At 46.6% G+C, this 15,297-nt stretch overlaps 4 protein-coding genes across 4 annotated transcripts; 1 reads left to right on the top strand and 3 right to left on the bottom strand.

Annotated features, from left to right (window-relative positions):
* Positions 1-2,299: 2,299 nt before the first annotated feature.
* AOL_s00043g501 (uncharacterized protein) lies at positions 2,300-3,376 on the bottom strand (the record flags this gene model as incomplete). Its single annotated transcript, XM_011120987.1, has 1 exon — positions 2,300-3,376. One exon carries the CDS (start codon positions 3,374-3,376, stop codon positions 2,300-2,302), a length of 1,077 nt encoding a protein of 358 aa, XP_011119289.1.
* A 1,385-nt stretch (positions 3,377-4,761) lies between these two features.
* AOL_s00043g502 (uncharacterized protein) lies at positions 4,762-6,681 on the bottom strand (the record flags this gene model as incomplete). The annotated part of the gene is made up of 3 exons (XM_011120988.1): positions 4,762-5,337; positions 5,414-6,113; positions 6,383-6,681. The coding sequence occupies 3 exons, from the start codon at positions 6,679-6,681 to the stop codon at positions 4,762-4,764; spliced, it is 1,575 nt and encodes a 524-aa protein (XP_011119290.1).
* A 489-nt stretch (positions 6,682-7,170) lies between these two features.
* AOL_s00043g503 (uncharacterized protein) lies at positions 7,171-7,929 on the top strand (the record flags this gene model as incomplete). Its single annotated transcript, XM_011120989.1, has 1 exon — positions 7,171-7,929. One exon carries the CDS (start codon positions 7,171-7,173, stop codon positions 7,927-7,929), a length of 759 nt encoding a protein of 252 aa, XP_011119291.1.
* Positions 7,930-9,091: 1,162 nt separating this feature from the next.
* AOL_s00043g504 (uncharacterized protein) lies at positions 9,092-13,623 on the bottom strand (the record flags this gene model as incomplete). The annotated part of the gene is made up of 3 exons (XM_011120990.1): positions 9,092-9,697; positions 9,762-13,406; positions 13,525-13,623. 3 exons carry the CDS (start codon positions 13,621-13,623, stop codon positions 9,092-9,094), a joined length of 4,350 nt encoding a protein of 1,449 aa, XP_011119292.1.
* Positions 13,624-15,297: the final 1,674 nt, after the last annotated feature.

The raw sequence follows: 15,297 nt of genomic DNA on the forward strand, positions 1-15,297 counted from the left end.
GTTGCCGGGTGAGAAATTACAGCTGCAAGTCGATAGGGAGAACCACGCTAAGCCAAGTTGCTCGCCCGATGCTGACTCTCATGCATCATATCATTTCATCGCATAACGAAATCCTCGACCTTCGCAATGGGGCCTCAGGTTTGGCCAAGCAAGCTTGTAGCTGTAACTGGCTGCGGCTGGTCATGGTGGGCGCAGTATCGATGCCACCGCCCCGCAAAAAAAGCGAAGCCATTTACGCAAACACCTTCAAATTTTATCTTGTTCAAATTTGATATTCGAATTCGCCCTATCCTCGTTGGGTTTTGATATCAAAAGACTTCGGCTAGTCCCAGGTCCAGCTGCACTGATGGTTTGGTGTGGTCTCGCGACTCTTGTGCTATTGTAATCTTGCATTTCGGGTAAAAGCAGCCGCAGCCTCTCCCACCGCCATGGTAACTATAAAAGCGCCCGTACACGGTTTATGGCCAGACCCGATCTTGAGATATAACCTTGGCGTAGGGCCAGCCTCCAAGACTATGAACCCTGGTATAATGTATGGTCCAGTTATATGCTAAGCTCGTTCCTTAGATTTACATCCTTTCGGGATATGTTCTACTCGAATATTCTTCCTCAAAATTTAAAGTGAAGCGGGATGCCACAGTGGCTATGTCGAGAGTGCCTTATATATTATTATCCGTTCAAATACCAGCATCCGGCACTTAATGACGCCGTCACATATGCGCATATGCAGCGATCAAATCTACGGAAGGAAAAGGCCTATGAAGTCTACTAATTATCATGCCTGGCCGCGGGCTTTTCTATATACTCTATCGCCCTTGTTTCGACTGAGCGGCCTCAGAGGGGGAACCACGACAAGAAGGAGAAAAAAGAAGGGACAAAAGAAAATAGAAACACTTGATTCTATGTCCGCTATAAAATACATGCGGAAACCGTTAACCTCCCTTATGGCGCCCAAAAATCCCAAGTCGGGAGTAGAAACCGACGGTCGAATTAACATAAAATATGTTGCAATTGCAACCTGCTAACCGAAAAGGAAAAGAAAAGAAAAAGAAGGGGAAGAGTAGGGAAGAGTAGGGGGAAGAGTAGAGGGAAGAGGCCTAGAGGAAGGGGAAGGGGAGAGGAAGAGTCCAGCCTGTGCCGGGGTCATGCCAACTTTCCCGGAAACCTTCATCAAAATTCGAATTCACCGCACTGCATTGCCCGGGCCGAACCGACCCCCTGGGCATTCCAAAGGCATTGCAGGGCGTTGAGGCCTTTATCATAGTCCTTCCTGATTTGTTTCAACTCATAAAAATCATCTAGTATTGTCCTGCACCAGAAACGGCAGCCCTGGCCCGTTTCTGTAAATAAGTAATATTCTCTGTTTCTATCGATGATTATATCTAGAAGATCGCCGACAGTGGGCCCCTTTGGAAGGTGGAAGACTTCTTGCTTAACCCCAGATCTGGGGGCTGCATAATTTATTGGGGCCACGACTAGTTTGCCCTCCTTCTTCCCAAGCCGCTCGGCCCCCGAATATGTCATGTTCAGCCGGATGTATCGTCCGGGGGAATACTCGAGGAAGAGATACCAGTGATTGAGGTTTCTCACTGGGTTGCCCGCCACTAAGTGAACGGTACTAACTACACAGTCCTCATGATCCTCTGTGATTGTGTGGACATCTAGTCGTTCGTGGGACTCCCGTCCTGTACACACAGATTGTTCATTTAGACAAGCATCAATTAAAAAGATGACAGAGCTGTAAAACGATGAAAACAAAAAATATGACATCTACGGTGTACGTGTTTTAAGTGTTACGGGCTAGGATACTAGTAAACTCACTGGGCATTTTGGTGGATTAATGTATTCAGCGTTTATATAGAATTTATTATGAACTACGGCGTGAAATATTAGGGCGCTGGGACCACGAGCGCGGCTGGGCTTTGTGGGGTGTCCAAAGGGAGATAATATTGAAACCTCGAAGAGAGTATTTTGACGGCTGGTGGAAGCAATACAGAAGACGATGAACGGCGGATATAGATACTAGCATCGGTGGCTACCAGAATGAGATGAGTGCCTATAAATATAATATACATCTGGTCCTTCATGGAAGGCTGGGGGGTGAGACAACTGGCGATGAAAGATCAACGTGCAGATAGTCTATCAGAAGCTCTAAGGTCTGCTACACAAATGAGAACAAATTGTTTGCGTTCCGGAACCTCGCAGAAAACAACTAGTTTGCGACTGGACATGGTATATTTCATTCTGTTGTCACGAAGTTATGGTATTCTCGCTATTCTAGGGCGATTTTAGATTAAACTCAATTCTCCAAATCTGGAAATCTTCCTGTTGGCTGGGGCATCATTGGTGCCAACCCGGCTTTGACAGTGGCAGCACGGCATGCATCTCCATACATCCCCGAATATGTATCAATATTTCGAACAGCTATACCTTGCTTCTCCCACTTGCCTTCACAAGCTATGGAGCAGAAGATATGCCAACGAAGCTGGGTAGATAGAGACCATCCTTCCCGGTAATACGAAAAATGATCCATAGAAGCACGGTCAAAATAAGCGGGGTACCACCCAGCGTAGTCCCAATCTATCAACCACAAATCCCCCTTTGGATCAACAATCATGTTGCGAGGAGCCAGGTCATGGTGTGTGAACACAAGTGGACAATCAAGAGCCGCCGGGCCAGTAGTACAACACCTCTCGAGCTCCTCGAATGATTTCTTGGCTTCGGCACGATCTGGTGTGTAGTTGGACCAGAAGTTTACCACTTTAGCAATATCTTCAGCCGTGCTAGCTGGCGGCAGACCGAGCTCGCATTCAAGCCAATAAGACCGACACTTCAGACTGTGGCAGGATCCCAGTTGGTCGTTGGTTTTCTTGTGCATAATCTTTAGCATGCCTCGTAGCTGAAATGCTAGACGGATTGTTTCTTGTAGGTCGAGTTTTGAGAAAAGTTCCACTAAGTTTGTGCCGGGTACATATTCTTGTACACACTCGAAGAAGGCTTCTTTATCACCCGTATATTCTAGAATCCTTTCGATAGCCGGTGCCCGTATCCCAAGTCCCCGAGCGATGTCGACCCCAGCTTTGAGATCTTGGATCCAACCGTCATACTGTATTTTTGTGACGTAGCCTTGAGAGATGCGGATTACCCGTGCAGAAGATAACCGACGACAATGATCTCGATCTTTAGCCTTGTTCCGAAGAGCGGCTATGAAGCTTTTTAATTCGTCATCTGTGAAGTTTCTGATTGCTTCATCATTGTCTGCCGAGCTGACATGCGTGAAGTTTAGATCAGAGGGTTCTGGAGTATTTAAGTCCGATGACGATGACGATGGCGTACCCAGTGAGGATATTAATTCGGGTAAGTCGGGTGCAGACATGATGTTGAGTTTGCAAGTTCTAGTCGGCGATACGAGAGTAAAGTTTGAGCAATTGAGATGGTGATGATTGTGAGTGAAATAATCAGGCTAGATGGACGTTCCTTTCCATCGGAAGTTAAATGAGTGCAAACAAGTGATGGTGGTGGGCAGACGGGAGTGTCAGCAGAGAGAATGTTGTTGGAAAGGAAGAGAAGGAAGGTTGGTGTGGTTGTGAGCAATTATAATTAGAGAGAGCATTGCACAAACTTTTGTGCTCAGCTCCGTCGGTGAATGCACAGATTCTGAATATTCTCAAAGCGAACTATGAGTTGGCATTGTTACATTTTCGTTCACTAAGCACAACCTAAAGCACCAGCAGAGCCCACACACAACCGAACCACCGAATTGTGTTCCGCCCTCATATAGCCCATATGGAGCGGGAGTGAGGTAACCAGCCCAGTAACTCAGTGGTTAGAGTGTCGTTCTTATATGGAGAAACTGGACTTTTCCTGCAAAAGCTCAGCTTCATATACAAGAAATGCGAAGGTCGCGGGTTCGAATCCCGTTTGGACTAAACAATCCAATGAATTATCTACCATACTTTTTTTTGCATTTTTTTGCATTTTTTTCCTTTCAGTTGCACGGTTGGTCATCCATTCATTTTTGTCGATGGATTAGGCAGCTGAAATATCCAACACCAACCTGCAGCTGCATATTACCTGTATTCGACCCTTGCCTGGTCTGTCTGTCTGTCTTAGATCATCTATCTTGATATCTCCAGCTACAGCTTCTTATATTAACAATTCGCACTTCAATATTATGGAGATCTGCAAAATACTACTCCGAGTATGTCTACTTCCTCTATCTAGAGCTATAGAGTCTACGCCAGTGGGTATCTCCGGATCCAGGCACGAAAAGTACAGTCAATCGAATATTATAATTAGTTGGTTAACGTATAAGGTTAGCTCGATCACCATGCACATATGCCTATCCTACTTCACGGAAGGGATTAATCAAGCTAGTTGTATATCAATCGTAAGACATAGTATTCTGGTGTTCATAGAGAATGAATGTAAAATCAAAGAAAGCATATGTATTTTTCCCGTTGAATTGTTGAAAACCCAACTCCTCTGCTGTGATGAATCCCTATATATATAAAAAGAACAAAAACTGTTTTTCTTTCGCCGGAAGAAGAAAAAAAAAATGATATCATGCAATACAATAGTAGGTAAAACAATGAAAGAATAGAAGAGCCTCCAAAGCTACCAGATCTAACTGAGGTAATCTCATTTGGCCTTCATACAATCAGCCTTCCACAAAATGATAGCGGGGTAATTAAATGAATGTAGGCTCTATAAGTTTCCCTCAAAGCCTATACTCGAGTATATATAAAAAGAAAACCTTCTTTACTCCTTCTTTCCTTGCCTGACCAAGTAACCCAAAAGATCAACTTTGGTGACAACATGCACAGGCTTCAGTCCTCCTTCCTCCCTAGGTTCAGTCACAATAGCCACACTGTTATGTTCAAAGAACCTAGTGAGAGCACTAAGGGGAGTATCCAGAGTAATCTGATCAAAATCTCTTTTCTTTCCTCCCGCAGACTTCCCACCGGATTGTGTCCTCACTGACCCGATCTCATTAGGATCGGTAATGACCTCTTGAATCTTTCTAAAATCGAACATCGCGTTTTCAACCGATGACGAGCCGTCGATTTTGCCGCGAGAGATGAAGGAGAGTAAGTTTCCGAGGGTGACGAGACCGACGAGACGGGTTCCTGAGAGGACGGGGAGTTGGTCAAAGCTCTTTTCGCGCATGACATTGATCGCGGAGTTGACATTTGCGTCGACTTGGATTGTTACAATGTTCTTGAGACGGAGGGAGCGGATTGTGGCGTCTTGGTAAGGGGATTTGGAGGTTGTTGGCTTTTCGAGTTCGTCGGGGGTCAGGAAGTCGTTGTTAACCATCCAGTCGTCGTCGATGAACTATTTTTCGAATCTGTGATTAGTCCCCTATACCCTCTATCAAGAATACCATGGCGGTTGAGATCTTATGGCATACCTTAGTAAGATAACTTCTAACGCTATCCGGTAGAACCACAACTACTACATCTCCCTCATTCAAGTCCTTCGCAGCCTGCATAGCGGCCTGCATGGCACTTCCCGAGCTACCGCCGACCAAAAGCCCTTCCTCCCTAATAAGTCTCCTAGAAAACATAAAACTCTCCTTATCCTCGGTCTTATACCACTTATCCACAATCTCCCTACTCAGAACCTCAGGTAAGAAATCATATCCAATACCCTCAACCTTATACCCTTCCGTAGAGGTATTCAGCTCCTCAGGGAAAGCCAAAATACTACCCAACGGATCCGCAGCAACAATCTTAATATCCTTCTTATGCTTCTTCAACCCTCTAGCGATACCAGTGATAGTCCCACCGGTACCAGCCCCAGCAACGAGCATATCAATCTTCCCACCAGTTTGTTCCCAAATCTCCTCCGCGGTTCCATATTCATGCGCAAGCGGGTTATCAACGTTTGCGTATTGGTCTAGGATGTGACTGTTTGGGATTTCTTGCTGCAGACGTTTTGCGACCCCGATGTGGGACTCCGGAGCATCCCACGCGGCTTCGGTTGGTGTACGAACGATTTCTGCACCAAGAGCTCGAAGGACCGAGACCTTTTCTGCTGACATCTTTTCGGGAAGGGTGATTATTACCCTGTACCCTCGGACAGCGCCGACGAGTGCTAGACCTATGCCACTGTGGTTCTCATAGAAAACTCCCCCACAGAGGGGCAACAAATCGTTAGCACGCCATCATGAGCCAATAGAAATCCCACATACTTAAGTAATACTTATATAAAATAAGTACTTCAGCATTCCAGCAAAAGTCATGCAAAAAAAAAAAAAAATTCAAAATATAAAATAAGAAAAAAAAACAAAGGAAAAAAGGAAAATAGAATAGATGAATCAATAGAAAAGAATGTGGATTAAAAATAAGAAAAACAATTCAAAAAAAGAGGGACATACGTATTCCCACTAGTAGGTTCAATCAGAGTATCACCAGGCTTAATCCTCCCACTCTTCTCAGCCTCCAACACCATCCTCTTCGCAATTCTGTCCTTCACACTACCGCCTGCATTGAAATATTCGCATTTCGCATAGACGGTAGCTTTGATACCCAGTGATTGTGGGATTCGATTGAGCTTTACAAGCGGAGTTTGGCCGATATGCGTGAGGATGTCTGAAGCGATTGGTGGGGCGGGACGGTTAGACGGTGCAGACGACGAATTGTCGGTGGTGACATAGGATGCGATGGATGATGCCATTGTTTGGAATGCTTCCATTAGGGACTATCGTAATACAGAATAGTATATTTATGTATTAAAGAGGAATGATTATAGCTAGCTATAAAAGAGAATTAAAGAAGTGTAGATGAGGTTGAAAGTTAAAAGAAAAAAGAGAGAAAGAGAGAAAGGCGAAAGTGAAAAAAAAGCTGTGCTTAAGAATTCAAAGAGCGCCGAAGCTCTTGTGCATGACAGGGCAAAAGTACCCGAGACAAAATGTCCTTTGTTCGAACATGTCGGCTCGCAGAAGACGTGTTGCGGCTGTTGCAGGTCTGTCTTTTCCCAATAAAAAAATATAAAATAATAAAATAAAAAAATCAGGGAAAGCACCGGCCGCATCTAAGCGTCAACCATCACCGCCACCTTCCAGACAGATGCAGCTCTGAGCTCCCCGGTCCCGAGTACGCGAGTAGGCTGGTACTTAGTACAGAATAGCTTAGCCTAGCTTGAAAATTTAAAGAAATCTTCATCATGGCTTCACTAAAAGATAAAGCCAAGAAGGCAAAGACAATCTTCTCCCTCGATTCCCCCACTCCGACTTTTTTCTCCCCGTCGTGGCCTGATATCTCGCCTCAGGCGTCGTCAGATGCATTCGCTATATTATCAAAACTTCTCACCGACCTACAAGAGCTTCAAAAATTGACGACGGCGACAGCAACGACGATAGGAGATGGAAGACCAAAGATATTGGCCGGCCCGAACCCGGTAACATCATATCTGGAACATCTAGTCCAACGATCAGTTCCAACATCACTTCTAAATCCCAATTCAAAGCCAGAAACCTCCCAAAAGGAAATTCGAAAACCATTGGCAGTCTTTGTTACAAGATCGGACCAACCATCAGTGTTACACTCGCATATCCCGTTTCTATGTGCCGCAGTATCAGTGCCTTTGGTGGCTCTCTCGAAGGGCTCGGAACAGAAATTGGTTAAGATATTAAAACCAGAGAATGGCAGTGTATACATGTTGGTGGTTTTTGAGGACACGCCTGGAGTCGAAGAGTTGACAAAGCTTTTACTTGGCGAAGATGGTCAGATTATAGCAGGAAAAGTTGGAATGCCAGAGGTACTCCAGCCTAGTGAGGCGAAATGGTTGGAGACTCGAAATAAAGCCACCCAGACCTTCGTAGGCGAAAGACGGAAAGTCAAGAGAAAAGGCGGGGAAGTTACAAATACGCAAACCAAAGGTGAAGGTAGAGCTCCAGCGAAGAAAGCGAAAAAGGAGAGCTGAATCTGGACGGGGTGTTGATATGCGAGGGCAGTTTGTAAAACGAATGGATTGGATCTATGGATAAGGTATGCGGTGGCATGTAATGGATACACGCCCGGCCAATATGCATTGTATCGATATCGCAGATGATCGAAGTCGCCAGATAATGGTGGTAACGGGGAATTTGCAGCAGCGGCATCACACCTCCTCACCTTGATGTCAGCGGGATTTCAAAAGTAAGACCTTAGTATTACTTGTGGGTGGACCTCGACGGAAGACATGGCATGGTCTAATTTACGTCACGATATCACGATACTGGGAGAGAAGGCTTCAGAATTAACCATGTTAAGAAATTTTTATATATATTCGGAGCTAAAAAAAAAGGGGGATACACGCGACAGCGCACATCAACAATTGACTTGAAGAAGCAAGCTAGCTAGATAGGGACAGGTTGAAGATTGGTTGTATGGAACAGAAGAGGATCCCTGAGGTGAATTGAAGAAGGAGAAAATAAACAGAAGAAAGTGAAGATATAATGTTTTAAACCAACAAGCTGTTAATTCGAAGGTAGGTAGCAATAGAATCTGTTCTCGACGGGTTGAAAAGAAGTATGTACTCATGGTAAAGTATTTGCTCATGAGGGCATAGTAAAAAGTAGAAGTGGATCTTGTCTCTTTGGGGGCCAGGAAGAATAGAAAAATCGAGTAGGGATACGAAGATAGACAAAAAGACAAATTACTAGAACAGACACAGGCTTTCCAGAGGGTCACAGACATTTTGTGCAGAGAAAAACAAAAAAAAAAAGACGAAGACGCATTATTACAACGTGTAGATATGCGTAAATAAAAACAGCCAAAGTAAAAATGGAGGCTTGCAGGAAATCAAAGCACAATCCAGGGCCAAATCGCTATGCATCAGGACAAAAAAACAAAACCGAAATAAAACAAGAAACCGGCCGAAATGGAAAAACCTTAGAAAAGGGGGGAAAAAGGATCGCTTGCATCTATCTTCTTTTCTCGCTCAATATGCTTCAAGATTGCATGTCATGACGTTCCGAACATAACTTCGACCTCAGGGTAAACTCCGGGATGTATCATCAGGGTATATCGGGTAAATAGGGGAGGAGAGGACCCAGTCGTCGTCATGTAGTCGTAGAAAGGTCGTTGTCATTAAAGAACCTCGTTTATCTCGTGCTGCCACCATAGTGGGACTGGGGACGGGCCGAACCGCGGGGTGGAAGACCTGTTCTTGGTCTTACCGGGGTACCAGTGCCCGCGGAACTCGGTGTCATGCCCAATTGTTGGAAGTTAGGAGCAGAGACTGCGCTCTGGCTCCTTGAGTGGGAGGATGTCTTTTGGACAGGAGTCTTGGGAGTAGTCGGGATCATGCTTTGTTTAGGAGGTGGAGGTGGAGACTTGAGTTTATCGTCGCGCTCTTTTTTCAAGATAAAATCGCACCAATTCTTGCCATCGGAGGCACGGCCAATGGTATCATTCAAGACCTTCATCCATCCGTCCTTCTCCTTGGTGCTATCGGCGTAAAAGTCGATACATTCACCGTTGGCAAAACGGATACGGAAGCCTTCTTCGATGAACATGTAGCCCTCCTCATCCTCTGCAAAGCCGGACTTACGGCGTTTCTTGGAACCAGACTGACTCGTAAGTGTGCTGCGATCATCAAGGACCTTAGCTGCTTTGGCCAAATTGATGTTAGCCCGTAATTGACGGGTACTCTCATGGTAAGCAGTTAAGCGCGATCCTTCAAGCTTGAACCAACGGCGGCGCCAATACTATATTAAACGTGTTAGCTTCATAATAAGTACTAAAGTTGGAGGCCCAAGAGATTTTACTTACGGGACAGTCACCACCTTGCTGCGACAGATATCCTTCGTATGTTTGATTAACAACGTTCTCGGCTTCCCTTATATCCCGAATCGCTGCGTTCATACTTTTAGGCAGGTCGGCGTCAGTCATTCCTGGCAATCTAGGGACGAAAAGAAGTTGAATCTCCAAACGGCCGATCTTATAAGGCGGCTTGCGACTAGGGACATTCTTTTTGCCCTTGAGGCTGCTAACCTCGACTGCCCACTCATTGAAACAAGGAACCTCAATGATGTACGGACGACCATAAGCTTTATCTTCGAAGTCTTTGGCACTAACATAACTCCTAGCAAAGCTCCCATCCTTAGCGACTAGGTTGTGGAGTAATTCCCAAGACGATGGTGGCGCGGCACGACGCTGGGCAGCAACAGCGGCCTGCTGTTGGCGTTGGAGCTGCTGTTGCTGTTGGAGAAGTCGTTCTTGCTCTTTGCGCTTCTTTGGGGAACCAAAGAAATTACCAAATCTGGATTTAGACTTGGTCGGACTTGGAGTGGGAGCGACAAAAACCTCTGGGGGAGTAATAGGCGCTGGGGGTGGAGAAAGTTTTGTCTGAAGGGTGAGTTGGAATTCAAGATCATCAAGAACAATGAGTTCGAATTCTTGTCCGATAGGCGCATTCTTTCCGAGCTCCAACCAAGAGGTGGTAACGCAGTGGAGCCCATTATCTAATGTCATACAAAAGTAACTGGACTCGTTCTGTGGGAGTGGTAGTTGTAGGTCTTTGACGGCGACAACCTTAACGAAGAATCGTCCACGTTCCGCTCCTTCACCACCCATGGCGTTCTCGGGTGCGGTATCAGCTACTGCTTCGGCAACAGCTGCTCGTGCGTCCTTGTTATCTTCCTCAACAACTGACAACTCGGTGGCTTTAGCCGCTTGGGCCATCGCTGCAGCGTGGTGTTGGCGGCCGGTATCCAAGGATTTTCTCTTGACGCTGTCGCCTCGCCCGCTGCGTCGGCGGGGAGTAGTAGAGCCAGGGGAGCCTTGCCATGGTTCCACGGTCCAACTTTGAGTCTTCTTATGGGTAGGGGTTTTAGTCGAAGGTGTGCTTGGTTCTTCACGAGTGGAAGCATGGACGACCTTAGAGTTTTCTCTCATGAGGTATCCTCGCTTCTGGCTTTCGATGACGCGCTCAAGTTCGACAGAAAGGCTGCTACCCATGTTGAGGTTGAGGCCAAGCGATGGAAGAGCGAGTTGCGAGGTTCGTTGGGCTGGGGCCTTTTCCTTCTTGACCGGTTCCTCGCCGATGGTACTCTGAGAGCCAGAAGTAGAAGGTCGGTCTTCTTCCTCCTCCTCCTCCTCCTCCTCTTCTTCCTCTTCTTCTGCTTCTTCTGCCTCCTCTTCGACAACAGCTTCATCCTTGACCTGTACTTTCTCTGGCTTGGCTACTTCCGTTTTAATTTCCTCCGGCTGAACAATTACTTGTTGGATCTTCTCGGCCTTGGGAGTCTCAGTCTCTGGGGTTTCTGTTTTAGGAGTTTCAACCTTCTCCTCTTTAGCTTCAACTTCGGAATTCTTCGCGTCCTTGTTTCCTAAAAAGGCAGTATCGATCTTGGGAACTGGAGGGACAGCAGGAACCGGTGGCACTTCCTCAGCGCGGCTCACATGTCGCCTCGCAGCCGCCATTGTCGCGATATCAGCCGGAGTAGAGCTCTTTCGGGTCTTTAGCATAATGCCACTAGCGGATCTGATGGTGGCCCGTTGAGCTGGAACCGGAGATGGGGTCCTCGCGCGGAGAGATTCAGCATCCCACATGCTCTCATCATCCTCGTAGTCATCGGAATCGTAGATATCATGACGAATGACGGACTCGCAAATGCTCATACTATCAGCTCGTTCATCGTAGTCACTATCGGAGAGATTTCTGTTACGAGAACGAGGGAAGAAGTCACTAGGTTTATGCATGGGTTGCTGCTCAACTAGGGTGTGGGAAGAGTTGCTAGAGGCAGCGTCGTTCAAGGACAGCTTCCCGAGCTCAGGAAGATCTAGATCAGCTTGGCTCTCGTTATCATCGTGGTATTCTGTCGAAGACCCGAAAGCGCTGGCGAATGAAGCCTGAGTTGGGGTGGCGGGTTGGCTCTCGTCCTCTTCATACTCCTCATATTGATGTCGTCTCTCGTATTCCGAGTCAGTGCTGTATCTTGACTCGTCATCCTCTCCAACAGGCGAATCATACTCTTCCTCAGTAGCGGCAGCTGGGTTGGCGATAAAGCTTCTGCGGAAAGATGCTTGCCGCCCTAGAATGTTGGGAAGAACCTCCATCTCGTTTTGATCGGTGTTCAATTTTTGTGCGAGCGTGGCAAGATCCATCCTAGCATTCTGGGCCGGGGGAGCTTTTTGCTCAACAGGATTGGCGAAGTTATTGACACCGTTAGATTGTCTCCTTGGTTCCGGAGATGCGAAAACTGGTTCGTCCGTTGGTTGGTCCCTATTGGCTTGAACTTGGCGGCGGATCGACTCCCTTGAAATCCTGGGAATACGGAATTCGGCATTGAGAATGTCCTCGGCTGTTCGCGCTGGTACCGGGTCCGGTCTCCTGACATCAATGTTCTCCTTGTTGCTGGAGAAGGACAACTGGCGCGAAAGATTGCCGTCCGACATATCATCATCGCTTAGAGCTTCCTCGGCTAGAATAACCGGGCTGAAGCCTTCATCATTGCCAACTTCTGAGTCCGTGACTTCAGAATCTGTTTCTTCGACCTCATCTTCTAGTGTTGGGAAATATTCCTGAGCAATTTCTGCAAGGGGAGGAGGAGCAGGTCTCCCGCCAGCTACTGGAGAACTAGACCTCATAACCATCTCGAGACGTTCGTGGAGTGGTAGTCGACGTGGTGGAGTACCAGCTGGAGAATCGGTAGTAGTGGGAGGTATTGGAGGCAATGGGCGACTACCAATTGGTGATGGAGCAGCATCTCGGTGGATATTTTCTTCCTTCAAGTGTTGAACCTGCGGCTGAACTAGGGCGGGATCTTGCGAATCATCGTCCCAGTCTTCCGGACCGACAACGGGCATATTATAGTCTTCATCATCTTCGGTTTCATCCTCAGACTCGGTCTCGTACGTGTTTTCAGAAGCAGAAACAGACGGCTCGGGTGTGGTGGGAACGAACATCTGAACCTGCGGGGCAGCAGTGAAAGTGACCTGTTTGTTTCTGGGAGGACTAGAAATGACAAGGTGAGAATCATCGGGACGGGGAGGGGAAAGGATTGAGATCGGTCTAGCAGGGGGTGGTGTAGATCTCTGTTGGTCGGGGTTAGCACCATAGCCGGAGATGTTGCTGGCACCGGTGGTGTTGACGCCCTTGACTGGAGTGTTTTGTTTTGAAGATGTGGGGATTGGGAGCCTTGAACCGGCAGGTTTGGCTCTGATGGAACCGGTTGTGCTGCTGGGGAGAGGGCTAGAATTTTGGAAAAGGTTGCTAGAGACTTGAGCGCGGCCCCTGAGTCTCTCAACTGAAGTCCGTCGCTGGGAAGTCGAGGGCTTCAATCCGGAGTGTGTCATGTTTTCCTGCAACTTGTCCTGCCAGAAATTGAGAGGGGAAGCCGACTTGGTCGGGGCGTTGTATGAACTTGGATAGGGGGAAGAATTTGGAATGTCATCATCGTATGGTCCATCCATCTGGAGATGCATAAAATAAGAAAGTAAGAGGATTAGCAGCTGTCGAAGATATAACAAAGATGGAGCTGAAGGAAGGAAGATGAGGTGTTTTTTTTGTTTTTGTGGAGGAGAAAAGTACCTTCGAGTAGTTGTTGCTGTTACGTCTGCCTGCAGTGACGCTAATATCTGCAAGAGCGCGGGAAGTGGCAGGTTGTGAGTAACCGCTGTCGTCCTCCATTATCCGAAGCAGCAGCAACAGCAGCAAAAGCGAACGAAAATGAAGGAAAAAGAAGAATCGTAGCCGCCTGAAGAAATCGAGTTTTGCTTATGAATGTTCAACGGCTAGAGAACACATGGATGTCATGTCAGACACGTTGAATTCAAATCCAGACCCAAATTTAAAGGGTGTGCCTGAGAGGGAGGAAGGAAGGAAGGGGTAATTACTTACTTGTCGCAGTCAATAGCATATCTCGACCACCCAAGGAAGCGGGTTTTAGTCGGTTAGTTGCTTGGTTGCTTAGTTAGTTCACTTAGGGGTAAAGTTAGATGTGATCTGATGTGATCTGATACGACAGAGTCAATATCAAGTATGTTGGTATGTTGATTGGTTGGTCTGTTGATTGAGTGATTGATTGATTGATTGAAACCTAAACGGCCGTGTGAAGGTCTCCTGATCGCAAAGACAAAACAAGAAAAAGATGGTGAACAGTTTTAGAAGAAATAAAGTATGAAGATGAAGATGTTGTCGAAGCGAAAGAATGTTGGATGTCTTTCAATTACTTTTGAGGAAAAGCAGCGTGAACAAATCAGCTGCCCGCGATCTGATTGGATTGGATTGGATTGATCACCAACCAACCAACTAATGCAATTGATGAATGAAGAACGTTTAAGAGCTCTAACCAAAGACTCTTCTTTTTGATAGAATAGAAATAAGATAAAATAAAAGAAAGGAAATGCTTGATATCCTTCTATCAATCTCCGTATGATAACAGGAGATGATGATGATGATGAAGAAGAAGGGAGATGAGGTTGAGGTTGATGTTGAGAAGAAAGAAGAGAAAGAAGAATGGTAGACGGAGAGTGGACAGAACTGAGGTTGAGGTGGAGATGGACTCTCTTATTAGGTACCCGATAACCACCCCCCGTAACTATTGCTCAGCTCAATACTAAGCAGGTAACCATACACAGTTAAAGTGTACATACAATGCAATACAATACAATAATCACAAAGCGTTGTGGCTATCACAATTGCACTGCTTGCTGCATCGCCCTTAGCAGCAGAACCATTTGTTGATGCCCTTCTCCAAGCGCCGGCAGTCCCCATGACAACGCCTCACCACCCACAACCCCATGTCCATGCCTTATCGGTTTTCCTTCCACTTGAACATCATTGCCCCCAAGCGGCCACAAGATGGATGAGGTGGGGCAACTGGCAGTCAGGTCAGTAACCAGTAAACAATTACCCCCCTTCCCTTCCCAGATACAGAGTAATTCCCCCAGCTGCTTATTCGCAGTCGTCAATATGAAACTTCCGCTCGCAGAGACTGGCGATATTTTGACAGGGGAGACCCCTCCATATCGTCTTTGTTTGCATGCCTGCCTGGGCCGGATTATGGATACCGGAGGGCTGAGATCGGTATGGCACACACGCACACCCCTCCAAAATAAGACGTCATGCTGTGCCAATACATACATACTGACCGACATAGTACAGTTAAGGAACCAGAGGAAGTCTTCTCGTCTCGATAAACCATGATAGTATGTCGCACTCGCATGCAAGATTTCCCATATGCGAGATTAAACCCGAACCAGCAAAGCAATAATAACATCCAGTCTCGTGTCTGTTATGGTTACCAATTAAACCAACCGACGGACGGGTTCTTTGGAGATTTGAGACACAAGGAGACCACCC

Source organism: Orbilia oligospora, assembly GCF_000225545.1.
Source record: "Orbilia oligospora ATCC 24927 unplaced genomic scaffold scaffold00043, whole genome shotgun sequence".
Taxonomy (NCBI): Eukaryota; Fungi; Ascomycota; class Orbiliomycetes; order Orbiliales; family Orbiliaceae; genus Orbilia; species Orbilia oligospora.